Raw genomic sequence first — 17,006 nt, 5'->3', positions numbered from 1 at the left:
GCGTGGCACAGTCCTGTCACTTTACACAATCTTTTTGGTTAATCACAGGTTTTTTTTACATGTGTAGCACTCATCTGCCATGATTCAAACGCAAAAAATCAACACTTTACAATGCGAGTTTTACCAATTAAACGACTAAAACGGATATAGTTTAATAAATAAATCTCAAGCCAGTTTATAGTTATAGTTCTCGCCAGGCGGCAGGCTTTAACTTGTTATTTCACTTACGTTTCACAGAGCGATAGCAAACGATGCGGCTTCATCGGCTGCCCGATAAGAACTGAATCCAACACCGTTAATCAGCCCGATATATGAGATTGATTAGACGAAACAATTGAATGCATGTTCCACATGTAGCCTATTTATTGATCCAATAGTGCGTTATGATATTTCGATAAGATAGAGATTTTCATGTGATGTGTTGTCCAATACATTATACTTGAAATCCGATTAATGTTAAAAATAATAAATTAATTTCTGTGTGCAAAAACACAAAAAATGGAAATTTTGTTTGCATTTTCTATTGCAATAGGTAATAATGTATTGAAATATTTCGATTTATGATAGCATTGTCTTATATTTTGAAGGTATGAAACGGATATCGCAATTGGCTTGCAACACTCGTTATTTTCGCCAGAGACTGCATCAGATGGGACTCATCATCTATGGAAATGAAGACTCACCGGTGGTTCCTATGCTAGTCTACATGATTTCTAAAATTGGGTAAGTCTTTTTGTACTAATTTATTGGAAAATTATTCACAGAACCTCAGAGAATCTTCTCAATTTGTACGCTATGTTGTCTACTATTCATGTTATGAACAGGGAAATAGAATTATTTTACCTTGATCACAGTTCCCATGTGCTCTACAAATCAAAACTGAAAAGTTGAATTTTGTTTAGTGAGATTACAACGAGACTCAATGTAAAATCAGACAATACAAATTCAAATATTTTCGAAATTCGAATGAAAACTCATGAACTGTTCTTTCTAATAAAAAGGATTTATTCTCATGGGAGAATAGATCGGAGATAGAAAGGATTTATTCTACAAAATCTCTGATTACAGTTTTCTCTGATTCAGTTTTTTAAGGGTTTGATGACGATGCAGTTACTGTTTGTATGATGGTTTTGAATTCACTATACAATATTTTTCGACTGTTGTCTTATCAAAGTACATTTTTTTTCAAAAATGTGGAAATTTTGACTGTTTCAATTTGTGTGGATATTGTTATTATTCATACCGGATGTTTCAAAATGAATTATGGGATTTCAACATGTTATAATATTTACTACAACTAAGTTTCGGCCACAAGTTATTTATCAAATGAAAGAGGAACTCAAAAAATTTCTCTGTTGACATTTCTTTATTTTAAACATTTTTTTGTGCCATATCCTGTCAGAAAACAGTTGTAACTGGTACTTCTTATTTGGATACTTTACAGCTACGGCTCTTCCCTCAACTTACAAAGGATGAACCAGAAAACCTTTCAACAAGATAGTTCACCGCCTCACTGGCATAATGATTGGTTTAACCTACCTGTACCACACTGCTGGATTGGTCGTAAGGAACCTGATGACTGGGCTTCCCGTGGCCTCAACCTGTCCTTGGGGGCTTTTGTGTATGATTGTGTGTCGGCCTATGTGTCTCCACTGCCAGCTAACCTTCCCAGATTAAGAATTAGGATTGATTCAGCGGTTGCGTAATTACCAATGAGGCACTCATCAAAGTTTGGGAAGAACTCGCATATCGTCTTGATGAATGTCGAGTGACGAATGGTGCTCACATTAAACATTTTTATAGGCTGAACTGTTTGAGTTTCTCTTTAATTTGATCTATGACTGAGAGTTTGATTTAATAAACATTATAACATTTTGAAACTCGTTATTTATCACTGTAATTGATTACGGTAAGTCAAGTAATAATTTGTATCTTTTATTACTGTATAATTGTAGGCGTTATTAATTTGTGAAATTATCACAGGGTGACTTTCAATATTCAATTTGAAATCAACTCATCTTAACAGATCTTGGGGGATACAATTTTCCCATTTATTCCAAGATCTTCCACTCTTCATAGTGCCTTCGACTTCTAAGTGGTCGATCTTTTTTCCTACATAATCATCCTCCTTCTCTCCACATGTCCGTAAATGTATATTAAATATGATGTGTTGTTTTGGTAGAGCTGTAATCAGGAAGTTCACGACTCGCAACATCGCGGCAGTTGGTGTGGGCTTCCCGGCCACTCCTCTCATGGAAGGCAGAATAAGATTTTGCCTATCAGCGGCACATACCAAACAACAGCTGGATAAAGTGAGTATTTGTTTCACTAGTTAACTCTAAACTTAATTATGTCGATATGTTTCATACCGACCAGGTTGGTCTAGTGATCTGGAGCGTTAAAAACTCCAGTCTGCTAATATCGCCTGTCTCGTGGGTTCGAATAACGCCGGTGAACATGGACGTTTAATCATCTCATCGATCACCTATGCACTTTCCACACAGATGGGAAAAGCTTATTTAAACATCATCCGCAATAAAAAAGCTTGGTGTATCAATATTAGTCGAACTAATTAGCTAACCAACTTGAATTTAAATCCATCAGTTTTAAGAAGGGCATGAAAAAGTTTAATTGTTTAATTTCCATTACATTATTATTTATAAACCAGCTATATAAATCATTACTCATAAACCATGTTTATCAATATCAGCCTGTGTTTCAAGTAGAGTTGAGTCCTCTGTCGGAATGCAGCTCTGTTACATTCTATACGCTGCTGCTTGGCAATCAATCAATAATGTTCAATCAGTATGTTTAAATCAATAATTGAACTTTCTTTGAACAGAGTATCATTATTTGATAGTATAACTTGACCATTATATAATAAAAATAATAATAATACCTTTATTTGTACAAATAGACAAGTTAGAACACATCTAAATACACAGAATAATAGTAGGTTTTTAACGTGCAGAATGACAGCACAAGGCCTTTGTGAGTTGCACAAGTCAAAAATGAAAAGAGAAAAAGTTCAGGTACATTGATATAAATGTCTTTGAGTTGCTCAAAATAACAAATAACTTTGTGTCGTGAAATTATGACGTGCAAATGATCAGTATAGCAATTTTGCCAGCAATAAAAAATATACTCTGTTCTGTTATAGTGACTATAACAGACTATATTAGTTTAACTTGTTTATTAGTGAACAAAGAATCGTTCATAAATCCACCCATAATTAATTTTTGTTGTAGACCATTTATAAAATCGATTAATTTTATGCGAGCCTTCACTTTTATCTCGGCTTCTTTCATACAATACTTCTGTCATAAAATTATCTTCGTATTTTTCAATTATTCATGACTAGCAGGTAACCCGTGCTTTCTACTGGAAAAACTTTTTCCTCCACCTACTGTCTAAAGTACTTACTTTACTCCCTGAAACATAATACTAAAGTGTCACTTTTTCGCTCTAGGTAGTAAAAAACAGAAAAACTCCCTAGGGAGTAAAAGTGACTCCATTTAAATAACATGAGAAGCATCTCTATTTAAAAAACTTACATGGTAATAAGTTAGAAGGTCTAAGCTCAGATGAGAAAGCGTAATAGAGGTGTCTGTCATTGAGTCAACTGAATTCAATACGACAACCAGAAATTTGATCAACTCATGAAATATATGTTTGTATGATATTATATTCTTAATATTGGTAGACGATAAAAATTTTACAATTTTTAAAATATTTTATTCTATTCAAAATACCAGCCAACAAATATTTTTGATCTGCATTCTGCAATTCAAAACTGAACCGCGTGATCTGGAGTAAGCCATTTTTGGTAGCTCAGCTGATATGATTGTTACAACTTTGGCCGATAGATAGCGCAATCAGCAGTGCCTATCAGACGACCGGTTTTTAGGTTTTAGTTTTTAGGTTATGTTGTTAGGAAACATTGTCACCAATACGTAAGTTATTAGAATGATTTAATTTGCAGTTTCTATAAAAAAATGTAGATGGAGGAAAAATGTTGTGTACATCACGAGCGAAAAATACTTTTTCTCCCTCAGGGAGAAAAAGTCGTACTTTTCACTCTAGATATACAAATAACTATTGTGTTGTAAAATGCTATCTACTTGAGTCCATGAAACAAAAATAGCATGATTATCAATTATTTTGTCAAAATTACGTACATAATCTTCTTCAGAGTTGGAAATTTCTAGCAAAAAAAACCCTATTTTCACTGGTCTCGAACCAACAAACTTTCATTCAAGAGTTGCGCCTGCTACCAACTAAGCTACGGAATCACATGGAATAAGCTGTGTTTGATTGGGCTTTTATAGTTAAGTAAACTTTAATCACAAATAGAATATTTTGAATGTTTTAATCAATAGATCATAATTGAGTATAACAATGAAAATGAGCCTATGTCCATCCTCGGTAAATTAAATTCAGAATCTGTATGTAAAATTTCAAGTTGATCAGTTGATAAGTTCATAAGTGATGATGCGTCATTCGTGTATCTCCTATCCTGGTCATGTGTTCTTACGGTTAAGTGTTGAATGGAAGGGGGGTATCCTTGATACCCTTCCTGAGAATGGATATCTAAATGTCCACACTTCACCGTTTCATGTGAAAACATTACAGTAATACCTCAATATTCACATATTTCATCATATTTATTTGCTCAATATTATTGTAAAACTCCAGTCTGTATATGATTCATCATGTTATTTTACTCTTACTGGTAATTATTTTCAACGCCAGAACGTAAGCTGAATTTTGTTTTGTTAAACATGAAGAAAGGAATCTCAATCTAAATCTGAATCCATACATATACTGTATAAGCCGATTCTTTCCTTTATTATATTATAGATTAATTTTATTTCTTGCCGTTTTCAGGCTTTGAACATTATAGAAGAAATGGCGGATGAGCTGGGATTAAGGTACTCGCAACGGCGTCGGTCGCGAACGCCGGTCGTCTATGGATCTGGCGTCGAGATGCAGTGACATAGGCCTACATAATTCATATTCCACTAATCAATAAGGCTGTGTCATTTCCTGGCTATGTGCTGCTTATAGTGTTCTTCATCTTTTTTGTTATGTTGTATCACCACTTATTTGAGAAACTTTTCCAGTTGAAAAATGTAAGACATAACACCAAAATCAATTTATAAAAGTTGTAACACCCATGTTCGAATGGAATGCCACCTCGCTGTGCACTACCTAGTGCTAGTCTACTGGCTATGACGGGTCGATATTCATTTGAACGTTTGTGTTACGATTTCTAAGTAGGTTTACATTTGTGGTATTCGGAAACGGTAACCTGTAATAATGCACATAATTATATAAACAGATATTTTTACAAGTACATTATTCTTATTATAATAAACTGATAGGTAGTTATATTTAGTATTTATGTGGTGACAGAACAAAAAGCCTTATCCCGCCTTTATCCCCACCAAAGACATGTGAAAGGTATTTTCAGTTTGTTGTTTAACGTGTATGAATTTGTAATGTGTTAGTTCAACCATAGATGTAGAGAGACAATATAATCGAGTACTGCTTAAAGCCTAGCAAGTGATAACATCCATAAATTATTGTCTTCAAAATTCTGACAAGTGTTCTTATTGGTATGCGTTTAGTTGATTGATACAGTGCAGAAAGTGTATGAATCGGTGTATATAGTATTTGTATTTTGAAATGGAAGATATAGACTGTTTTTACTGAAACTTTATACTGGAATAGATAGGATGATAAAACCATTATATTTATTCGGTTTATTTATTATAGATAGTGAATCGTTTGCTTGGAATAAAATAACATTAAAGCGTTCAAGTCTCATTGATGAGATTCACTGGTGTTCAGCTTCAGATTGAAAAACACCGATACTTTTTCAATTGTTTATAACCGTATAACTTGAAAAAAATCATGTTTAGAAATAGTTTTCATTTAAAAACTATGAGCTATTCCAATAGACTAATAAACTCTACAACTTACCAAATAAATTATCACGTAACAATTTTCAATTTTGATATATAAACAATTTACTGTTTGGATCACAAACGTTTATTAATATTAGTAGGCTTCTATCACAATAATTATGTAGTTCTAGATTACAATGTTCAGGTTCTCTTCCTATTAAAGCAATCTGTGTTTTGCTTGTTTTACAATAATGTATTTTTAGTATTTTATACATGTATGAAACAAATCCAGTATCCAAGTAGACAAATTTATTTTGTTCATTGATTTTAGAATGTTTTGTGTAATGTTTTATAAACATTTAAAATTTAGTGGTGTTCAGTTCAAAAAGCAAATCCATGAAACACTTCACTGTGAGCATCTACTGTATTGCCCTATATCGGATTATTATTATTGACATTCTTCTAAAAACAGTGGATAAAAATCATTTCTAAGTGAATTCTAATTCCTAGCGATGTTCAATTGAAGTTATAAATTCAATTTGGCAATAATTGAGTTCCATAATATTTTGATTCCAAATCATAATATTCGACAAACTCATTTGGAACTAAGCAGGAATTCTGCTACAAGTGCGATTTCTTATAAAATGTTTTTCTTTTATTTAAAAAATGAGACGTTCATGCTAAATAAAAAAGTTTTATTCATCACTGCCATTCATTTGCTTCATTGATACCATTGATGTTTGCAAATAAAAATTGGTTAAAGGTAAAAAAATTGTTGCAACTGTCAAGTTGTTTTTGGAACACAAAATTTGAACAAAAGTAGGTTTATGATATGAAAATTCGATTATCTATATAATAAGAGAGTAGGGTTGTGTTTGTTCGTGTGCTGGTTTGTTCGTTTGTTAATGTGTTCGTTTGTATGCATCATGTCAACTTGTGGATTGCATACCGGAAAAACGGGAATGATTTAGATCTCCAAATTTTGCACATAGATTCTAAAAATACCAATCTCGTGCACCTCAAAGCCCAAATTTCAATTTTCCTTCTAGATTTTTCAGAATTTTAATGTTCCAATTTCATTAATGGTAGGTAGGCTACATACGATTTCTTAAAAAATAACCAAATCATATGATCCAAATTAAAAAAGGAACATCAGCTGTTCTATTATTGCTTTCTACCTGATACCACTTAACTTCAATAATATTTTTTTTGATAATTTATAAATATTTTTAATAATAATGATAATATTTTTATTATAAATTTAATAATAGTATTGTTTTGATAATTTATAGATATTTTGATTTTCACAAACTCTGTATAATAATATGGTGAATGTGAAACAGCTGCATCAAAGAAATTATATCAAAAACATCTGTTTAGAAAAAACATATGGCTAGTTGCATTTAGGTCTGTTAAATATGGACATTAACGCCAATTAACAAATCAGCGTTAGTTTTACGGATCCATTTCTGTTCCACAAAGATAGGTTAGTTTTTAATACTGATTAAGTTTTCCGGTTAAAGGTGTGTTTTCGTAACGGGCAGACGACAGAATTCACTTTAAATTAACATTGGTTCTTATGGGAGTATTCACCCATCGGCAGAAAGTTGAGCAGAAAAAAAGAACTGTTCAAATCAGAGACGAACTGTCGTTCATCTTGCCGTTCTTTATAAGGCCTATCAACACAATGCTATTTTGCTTCGACCGATCACTGCTCGTGAACCGTTTTGTCGAAAAAGAACTAATTTCGGGATTCTGTCGACGAGAACAGACAGCTTCGAATCACTTTTCTGCTCTGATCACGTGACACCGGCAGAATTATCTTTCTGTGGATCAGACGCCATGTTCTTTTTAACCTCAATCTTTAATTGTTGGATGGTTTGTTTTGATATTGGTTGTCAGATTTCGGATTGCTACTATTATACTGTGAAATTAATTTGCAGTGGAAAATTGAGGTATAAAATATTTCTATTGGTTTCTTTATTCTTATAATTTTTACAAGAGAAATTGAAAATGGATTTACAACAGAAAGGCGTGAAATTTTCGAAGTTCAAAGTTTTGTACTTTCCAGACCTGCACAACGAATTACCTATTTGAAAAATAGAATATGGTTAGAAATTGCTGATGTAATAGAGCATTCAAGTAAGTACACTTAAATTTCTCATAATAAAGTAGGCTAGATTTACCGTACACAATTATTTGATATAAATTTTATGAGTAGCCTACTAGCATGTTTACAATTTTTATTCAGGTAGCCCACTGTAGTAGGCCTTTAATAACCTAGTCTCTAGGCCTAAATTGCTATCTTTTTCATTTTTCAAGAGGTTAGAAGTTAACAAAAGTTTATTTATTTTTTTTTAATGTTTAATTTGTAGTATTTAATAATAATGTAAATCCTAGACTAGCTAGTTTGTGTATGGTAGAGAATTATCACAAGAAAGAGAGAAATCTAATCAACTGATTAGATTTAAACTCATTCAAGATTGATTGATTAGATTAACATTAAATAATCAGATTCAAAACATTATTCAACCAAGATAACATTTAGCATTTCATGCTAACAATCTTTTACACTTTCAGTAAGTTGGCCTAATCACAAAATACATTTTTTATAATGTAGTTTTCACAAACAGATTTATTAAAAATAATATCATAATTGACTTAGAAGTATTTCATTACATTCTAAGTCCTAAACTTCCATTATCCTTGTTGCACCTCAAAATATTGTAAACCCATAGTTTATCAAAATAATAACAAAACTAACCTGACTATTAGAACATTTACTTTGTCTTTGGTACCTATCTATGAATTAATCTTCTCTTAATTTATAATTCAAAATCACTTGGAAACAATATTAAATAGATTGTTATAACTTGATCAGAGTCAGTGTAATTGAATATTGAAAGACTGCCATTGGAAAAATATAAAATAGGTACTATTTTTCTGGTTGACCATTGCTACCAAACTCATTTAAACTACAATATTAATGTATTTGAAAAACTTATTCATGCTCTATTGATCGATATATTGCGTGATGCCAGGTATATCAATGTGAATAGTATAAATTAAAACAGGAGACACACAACATAGATAGATTAAAAACACTGAAAAACTTACATTATAATCGGAAATTTTTAAGGAACTGTGTCCCCTTTCTCAACCGAGCAGAGAGTGTAATGTAAGTTTTTCAGTGTTTTTAATCTATCTATGTCGTGTGTCACCTGTTTTAATTTATATTATAAAACTTTAAAGTGTTTTCTGTTATGTGCTATGAATGTAAATAGTTTATTGAGGCCCAGTTTACTTCTAATTTATTCAAAGTCCAAACTATGTCTTATCATTGATGATTAACTTCACATTATCTCCAAAATGAATATGCTGAAAGATTATGTTTCTTTTTTCAGGTACCATTTACAAACAAAATATTGAAGAGAATGTGCTCAAAGGAAATGCATATAATTCTTTTTTGTTGACCAGGATGGAACAATTCTTTGGAACCTATTCTTAGAATAAGTTAGTTAGGTAAGATAAAATTCCACTCATTTTTTAAACTTTATATAAGCGATGTCATTTTATACAGTTTCCCATTTTTTAAAAAGGTTTATCCACTTCAATGTTTTATTATCGATTTGATGGTAGATATTCAAATAGTAAGATTTAACTATGGTACGTGACTAAAATAATAGAAAAACTGGCTGAATTTTGAAATCATTAATAGCTTACAGGAAATCTTAATATTTCGAAACTACCTGAAACCACATGAGATCAAGATGGACAGTTGAGAAGAGTGCTTAAAAAACAATGTATTCACTTATCATTCAGGGAATAGAGTTATTCATAATATTTGGGATTCCTTCCATAAAGAAATAATTTATGTAACATTATCTAATAATGTGATAACATTACATCAATAATTTGATGTTAAAATTGTTTTTAAAACACTCTTCTCAACTGTCCATCTTGATCTTGAGTGGATGATGACTTTATAATGACCATACATTAGAACTATGAATAGATGACTTCAAAAATTCACCCAGCAAGTGCTGGTAGAAAACACTGAATAATAGCTTTTAATGACAGTCATTCCACCTTTTAAAATTTATGATTAAATTCATGGATGAAATACCCACATTGTTCTGAGAGAGATTTATGTATTTGCAGTTTGGTATTCATTTTCAAATCACTTAGTTCTACTTATAATGTTGTAGATAATCATCATTTCAGATTAAGCAATTAATTTATTGATTATTTCCATTTGTTTCATTAAACTTGTTTCTCTAAATGTAGAACTAAAAATTACTTTATGCAGTACATTTTGGAAGACTTAAGTAAACCGAACGGTCGAGAAGTAGGCCTACTGACCACAGAAATAAATAAATAATTGTTCATGGTATCAAATATATTGTTCACCAACAAGTTCTTTTGATCTAGGGGCACACTGATTAATCCCAATTCCTGCATGGAGATTTATTTATTCAATCATTCAGAATTACACAACTAACAGATTGATGCTAATAATAATTCAACTGAATGTTGGTTTATTGGAATTTCTCATATAATACTACTTTGTCATTATTGGAGGGTTCCTTCCCAAGAAATATAATTAAAAACTTATACAGATTACAATCAATTTCAGAATTCACTTTGCAAAGTTTTTTTTTATAATGAATAATAAATTATCTATAACTTTTTGATTTCAGGCCTAGTGATGTACCAGCCAGAAGTAGAGGATTCAAAGAAAATCAACTATGGATAATATTCCATGGATATGATTCATGTATGATGTAGTAGCCTACAGAAGAAAGAGATGGACTAATCTAAGAAATATATTCATTTTTTCAGTACTTCTTGATGTGTTTATTTCATGTTATTCATAATAATATCTTCTTTTTCTGATCGCTCCTGCTAACTGCTTCAATTCAGGTAGTTTTGAAGAAAACAGCAAGTGACATGAAATTAATAAAATATGTTTTAATTGTTTATACTTGAGGGATTTTTAAATCTATATTTAACCCAAAAGCATCGAACTCTTATTAACAACTTTATTGGTTCTGTATGTCTTCTGCTTTTTTGGAACTAATAAAATTATTTAACATTGCTGACTGGCAAATGCTATAGGTAACACGTAGTTAAATAATAGACTTGAATTGGATATAGGGTATCACAATTATTATGTATTGTATTAAGAATTAAGTAATAGTACTTATTTACTGCATTGAAGGGGTAATAATTCTTTGAATATGAAAAATAACTTAAGCAAAAGTTGAAAATATGATGTTCCAAGCCACATCAAAAAACGTTTACAATATTGATATCCCTTGGTGTAATATATCCCATAGATTCCAAAAATGCCAAAATTAAAGCACTTATTTATTATTTAATATTGATTTTTTTTCGATAGAGCTTCAATAGGCCTTTGAAGTTGAATACGGTACTCATAGTAGGTAGGCCTACCTTTAAACGATGTGATTCAAAGAACATGCATTGACTCTGAAGGCAATTGATTCTAGTTAATAAAATAATTATAATAATATCTTATTAATAATGGAATGCTTCTAGTTAATAAAATAATATCTTATTAATAATGAAATACAATCAGTTACTTCAAATAATTTACCCTTACAAATTTCAAGCATAGGAAATGAAAAGTTAACTCTTAGATTGACATGCCTATAAAGCATAGAATTTTGCATAATTATTGAAGTAACTAATAATTGTGGAAAAGTTATCTGAGTTTTAAAAAGCAATTAATTCACTTTATTGAATTAAATCTCCAATAATCATTTCAGAATTACCTTTTGGACAACCCAAAAAGTTCATTACCCATAACACATAAAGCAAAATTCATGTCAAAGAACTAGTTCTTTGAATGTTACTGTTTCTGCCCGCATGGGTGCGCTGCAATCGATTCTGCTTCTGCCCGTTACGAAAACACAGCTTAAGTTCTAGTTGCCCAAAAGCCGTTAATTTTAACCGCGATTAGTTGAAACAAAGAAAATTAGGTTGCACAAAGGTGAAAATCTAAAAATAACGGTGGTTTTAAACTAATCGACGTAAACGATTTTTAACAGGCCATTCACGGAGAATTAAATTAACTATCGTCGGTTAGGTACCTACTGATAGCTGTCTTCCAATTAGTTTTTAGTAAAAAAATTCAAAGTATGGGCTAAATATATGAATGAATTTCATTAATTAATGAAATAGAGAAGTGTATTTTTAGCTGATATTAGCATTCAAAATTAGATTCTGATTTTTGAGGTTAGTTGTCGATCTGTTGTCGTCTGTTAGCAGCATAGCACTTGACACTGGCGACAGACAGAGCATTTTTATGGTGCATGCCTCTGTATTGAATGGTCAAATTCACCGCTTCAATAACATAACCTCATTTTTAGCTTAAAACATACTTATCATTATCAGTTTTCTATTATGTAAATATTCTCTCTTATTAGAATTGAAATCAAACTCATTTTTTCTTTATCTAATAATATTGGACCATGATCAAGTTTGTTAATATTTTTTTACTTTCCTTGCCCTACTACCATAGGTAAGGAAAGTATTGCTTTCCAAAAAAAATTAAGGTACCCCAATTTCAAGTTTTCTATACGTTTCAAGGTCCCCTGAGTCCAAAAACATGATTTTTGGGTATTGGTCTCTGTTTGTGTGTGTGTGTGTATGTGTGTGTGTGTATGTCTGTGAACACGATAACTCAATTCCTAATTAACCGATTGACTTGAAATTTTAAACTTAAGGTCCTTATACCCTGAGGACCCGACAATAAGAAATTCAATAAAATTCAATTCAAAATGGCGGATGATTACTAAAAAACCATGTTTTTCACGTTTTTCTCGAAAATGGCTCTAACGATTTTCTTCAAATTTATACCATGGATAGCTATTTATAAGCCCTATCAACTGGCATAAGTCTCATTTCAGGGAAAATTTCAGGAGCTCCGTAATATTCTTGAGAAAAATGGCGGATAATGACTAAAAAGCCATGTTTTTCACGTTTTTCTTGAAAACGGCTCCAACGATTTTCTTCAAATTCATACCATGGTTAGCTATTTATAAGCCCTATCAACTGACATGAGTCTCATTCCTGGGAAAATTTCAGGAGCTCCGTAATATTCTTGAGAAAAATGGCGGATAATGACTAAAAAGCCATGTTTTTCACGGTTTTCTCGAAAACGGCTCCAACGATTTTCTTCAAATTTATACCATGGATAGCTATTTATAAGCCCTATCAACTGACATGAGTCTTATTTATGTGAAAATTGCAGGAGCTCCGTAATATTCTTGAGAAAAATGAGTTACTAAAAAAACCTTTTTTTCACGATTTTATCAAAGACGTCTCTAACGAATTTTTTGAAATCCATACCCTGTATTTATTAGCTCTATCAACTGACATGAATCTTTTTCCTGGGGTACTAATGAGGGGTCCACCCAATCCTTGACTTTGTAACCTCCTTCTCGTGCATAAGGTAGGTTGGTACACGGTTTTTACTTTTTCTTCTACCATATACCGTGGGTAGGTAGAGCAGTTTATAAAAAGAACACAGTCATAGTCAAGATATTTCATCTGTAGAACAGCTGTTTTGACGAATTTAAAAAAAAAAATCATCGAATTTCACAATTTACATAAAGGAAAAAGTACTCTGAAAACAATTGTATATACACATATACAGTAGTCTGATCGTAGTTGCAAATATGTTGCCATCAATCGTCATTATGTTATTCCCCTAAATTATTCTCGTTTGATAATGAGGCTTATAGTTCAATGAGCAAGGAAAGTTGTGTGAGTGTACCACACCAGATTTTTTAGTTTCAAATTCACTGCTTCAATAACATAAGAGATTTCATAACAATTGAGATGACCTTGAGAGGTTGTGAATGAAAGTACTACATAATTTCGCTCCTGGGTTTTGGAAGATTTTGTGTTATAAATAGTCACGGATAAGTACACATTTTGTGTTTATTTCATTATTAATTGTTTCTTGATCACGTTTTATCATTTTGTTTTAGATTTTAATTCTTAATTCTATTTTAATAAGCCAAACACCGTTTAGAGGTTAGTTTGAGGTTAGGTTTTCGAGATTTAAAAATAAGCATAGATAGTTTACTTGACTAAAATTATAACCAAATTAAAATCCTATCATTTATAAATCAATTATTATCATTGCAAGTAATATAATTTCTTAGATAGGAAGATGAGCTCAAGTAGAACACCGAAGGTTAATAATAGAAATGTAAACATAGCGGGAGTACTTACGCGTTCCCAAAACCAAAATTCAAAAACACCAAAACCAAAAACCCCAGTTCTTCAAACTACTTTAGCCGAAAAAGTTGCTCAACTACAAAGTAGCCACACTAATTTAAAAAAACAATTAGAAGTAACTCTAAAAACGTCTGAGGAAGAAAGGTTAGGGATGGTAGAAGAAATTAAATCTTTGGAACTGATTATAAAATTACAAGATGAAGACCATAAAAAAGAAATACTAAATCTAAAAAATCAATGTAGTCTAATGTCGGAGGAAATAAAGAAACTAAAATCTAAATTTGATAATACTAAATGTATGATAGAACCTCCGTCCAAATGCAAAAAAATAGAATCTAACCTAAATGATGGGGAAATGCTCTGAAAATGGTCGAAATAAAACGTACAGTGAGGTTTTGAAGACAGCAACCAAAAATATAGCTGAGGGAAATAAAGATAGGAAAGGGAGAGTTCTGCTACTGACGTCCAGTCATGGACGTGATTGCAGTGATCTCCTTGATAAGAGATTAAAAAATAAATTTGATGTCCAATGTTTTTTCAAGCCAAGTGCATCAATTAATGCAGTTGTAGAGTCAGCTAGGGAACAAACTAAAGACTTTGATGAAAATGACTATCTAATTGTACTGGGTGGCTCAAATAATATAAATGAACCTAACTTGAATCATCTTCCTCAAGTAACAGAAATTTAAAAATATAAATTGTTTGAAGCAGGAACTGCTTCAAGAAAATTGGAGTAGTGTTTATAACAGTTGTAACCTAAATTACAAATATAAGCAATTCATTGATACTCTAAGATTTCACATTAGTGTATGCTGTCCGATAAAAAAAGTCAAAGTAAAAAGTAAATTAAACAAAGTAGATGAATTGATAACTGAAGATATCCTTACTCAAAGAAATATTGTTAGGGAAGCTTATGAGGAATTTAAATTAGTGAGGTATGTTCCGAGTGAGGTCAAATACAAATGTCTAAAGAAAAACTATGCAAAAGAAGTGAGGAAAGCTAAGTGTAAGAAAACAGCTGAAATATTAACAACTAGTACCAATTTTAACTCTGCTGTTTGGGAGGTAATTAATAGAAATAGGAGAGCAGCTCAAAAGGATACAGTTACTAATGTCCCTATGATAATCGATGAACATGGAAATTATATGGATGATAGTATAGACATTTGTAACTTTTTCAATAAATATTATCAACAGGTTGCATATAATCTCCAAAAGTCACTGAACACTAATACTTATAATACAACTACATTAAATGCTGAGCCAATTGAAAAGGTATTTAAATTTCATCCATTATCAAGAGATGAGTTGTCAAGAATAATAAAAAATTTGAATAATAAAAAAACAGTAGGATTGGATGGGGTCTCAAGCAAAATTTTAAAAGAATGTGAAAATGAATTACTGGACCCTTTATTGCATCTCCTTAATACTTTACTAGAGCAGGGTATTTTCCCTGATGATCTGAAACAAGGACAAATTTTGCCAATTTTCAAGAGCGGTGATTCTGAAAGAGTTGAAAATTATAGACCCATTAGTATTCTAAATGTAATAAGTAAAATTTTTGAAAGAGTAGTTTTAAATAGGTTATTGATGCACCTGGAAGAAATTAATTTCATATGTGATGAACAGCATGGGTTCCAGAAAGGGAAATCTACTAAGACTGCAATAGTATCCCTTGTTGAAAGACTAATAGATATAATAGATTCAGGTGAGAAGGCAGCCGCAATATTTCTTGATTTATCCAAAGCTTTTGATTGTGTGAACCATAGAATATTATTGGAAATACTAAAAACTGTAGGTGTGAATGGTATAGAACTAAAATGGTTTGAATCATATCTCATAGGTAGAAACCAGTGTGTTGAGCTTACCAAGGTGGATGGGAATGAAATAGTAAAAATTAAATCTCAAAAACTGGAGGTCCAGGCTGGAGTACCTCAAGGCTCAATTCTGGGTCCCTTACTGTTTCTGTTGTATGTGAACCAATTACCAAAAGAGTTAAAAGATCACAGAGCTCTGTTGTTTGCTGATGACACATCGCTTATCTTTAACAATTATTTATTAGATAGTCTAGAAATAAATGCTTTTACTGGAGTACAGTCAATTTTCCAATTCTTGAAGCAAAGGCAATTAACAATAAATAGTAAGAAATGTCAATTCCTACAATTCAAAAGTAAATATAATTCAGTAGAGGATAGAGAAATAAATGTGTTTGTAGAGGAAAATGAATTAGACCAAGAAGAGAAAGTAGCATTCTTGGGAATTTTATTGGACAGGAAATTAACATGGCATCCTTACATTGAGAGGATATGTAATAAGATATCATCTGGGGTATTTGTCCTGCGGCAGCTTGCTAGGCTGAATGATAAAAAACTACTGTTAACTGCTTACCATGGACTTATACTATCTCATATTAGGTATGGTATTTTAGTATGGGGTAATTCATCTCAACAAAATATGGACAGAGTGTTTAAGATTCAAAAGAAGGCACTCAGATGTATAGAGAAAGTGAATAGGTTAGACTCTTGTAGGCCTTTATTTAAAAAGCTTGGTCTATTAACTGTGCCATCTTTGTATGTATATGAAGTTGTAATGCATGTGAAAACGAGTGGTGTGATCCAGAATTCAGATGTTCATGAGTATAATACGCGAAACAGAGCAGATTATCATATAATGGGTCACAATAGTAGGTTATTTGAACAAAACCCAGATTATATTGGTAGGAAATTTTATAACAAGCTACCTCAAATCTTGAAAAGTAATGATGATTTGAAGATTTTCAAAAAACAAATGAAAAAATATTTAGTTGATAAAGCTTTTTATAGTGTA

The 17,006-nt window shown here is 31.5% G+C and overlaps 1 protein-coding gene across 1 annotated transcript in view; it reads left to right on the top strand.

Annotated features, from left to right (window-relative positions):
• LOC111048923 (serine palmitoyltransferase 2) overlaps positions 1-6,620 on the top strand; it is a 62,502-nt gene extending 55,882 nt beyond the window's left edge. Inside the window, exons 9-11 of the mRNA XM_039428390.1 lie at positions 588-723; positions 2,183-2,312; positions 4,888-6,620. Coding sequence (XP_039284324.1) covers positions 588-723; positions 2,183-2,312; positions 4,888-4,995 — 374 coding nt within the window. The 3' untranslated portion in view covers positions 4,996-6,620. The remainder of the gene's footprint in view (positions 1-587; positions 724-2,182; positions 2,313-4,887) is intronic.
• The last annotated feature ends 10,386 nt before the right edge of the window (positions 6,621-17,006 follow it).

Source organism: Nilaparvata lugens, chromosome 5 (genome assembly GCF_014356525.2).
Source record: "Nilaparvata lugens isolate BPH chromosome 5, ASM1435652v1, whole genome shotgun sequence".
Classification (NCBI taxonomy): Eukaryota; Metazoa; Arthropoda; class Insecta; order Hemiptera; family Delphacidae; genus Nilaparvata; species Nilaparvata lugens.
This window is presented reverse-complemented; position numbering and strand designations above follow the sequence as displayed.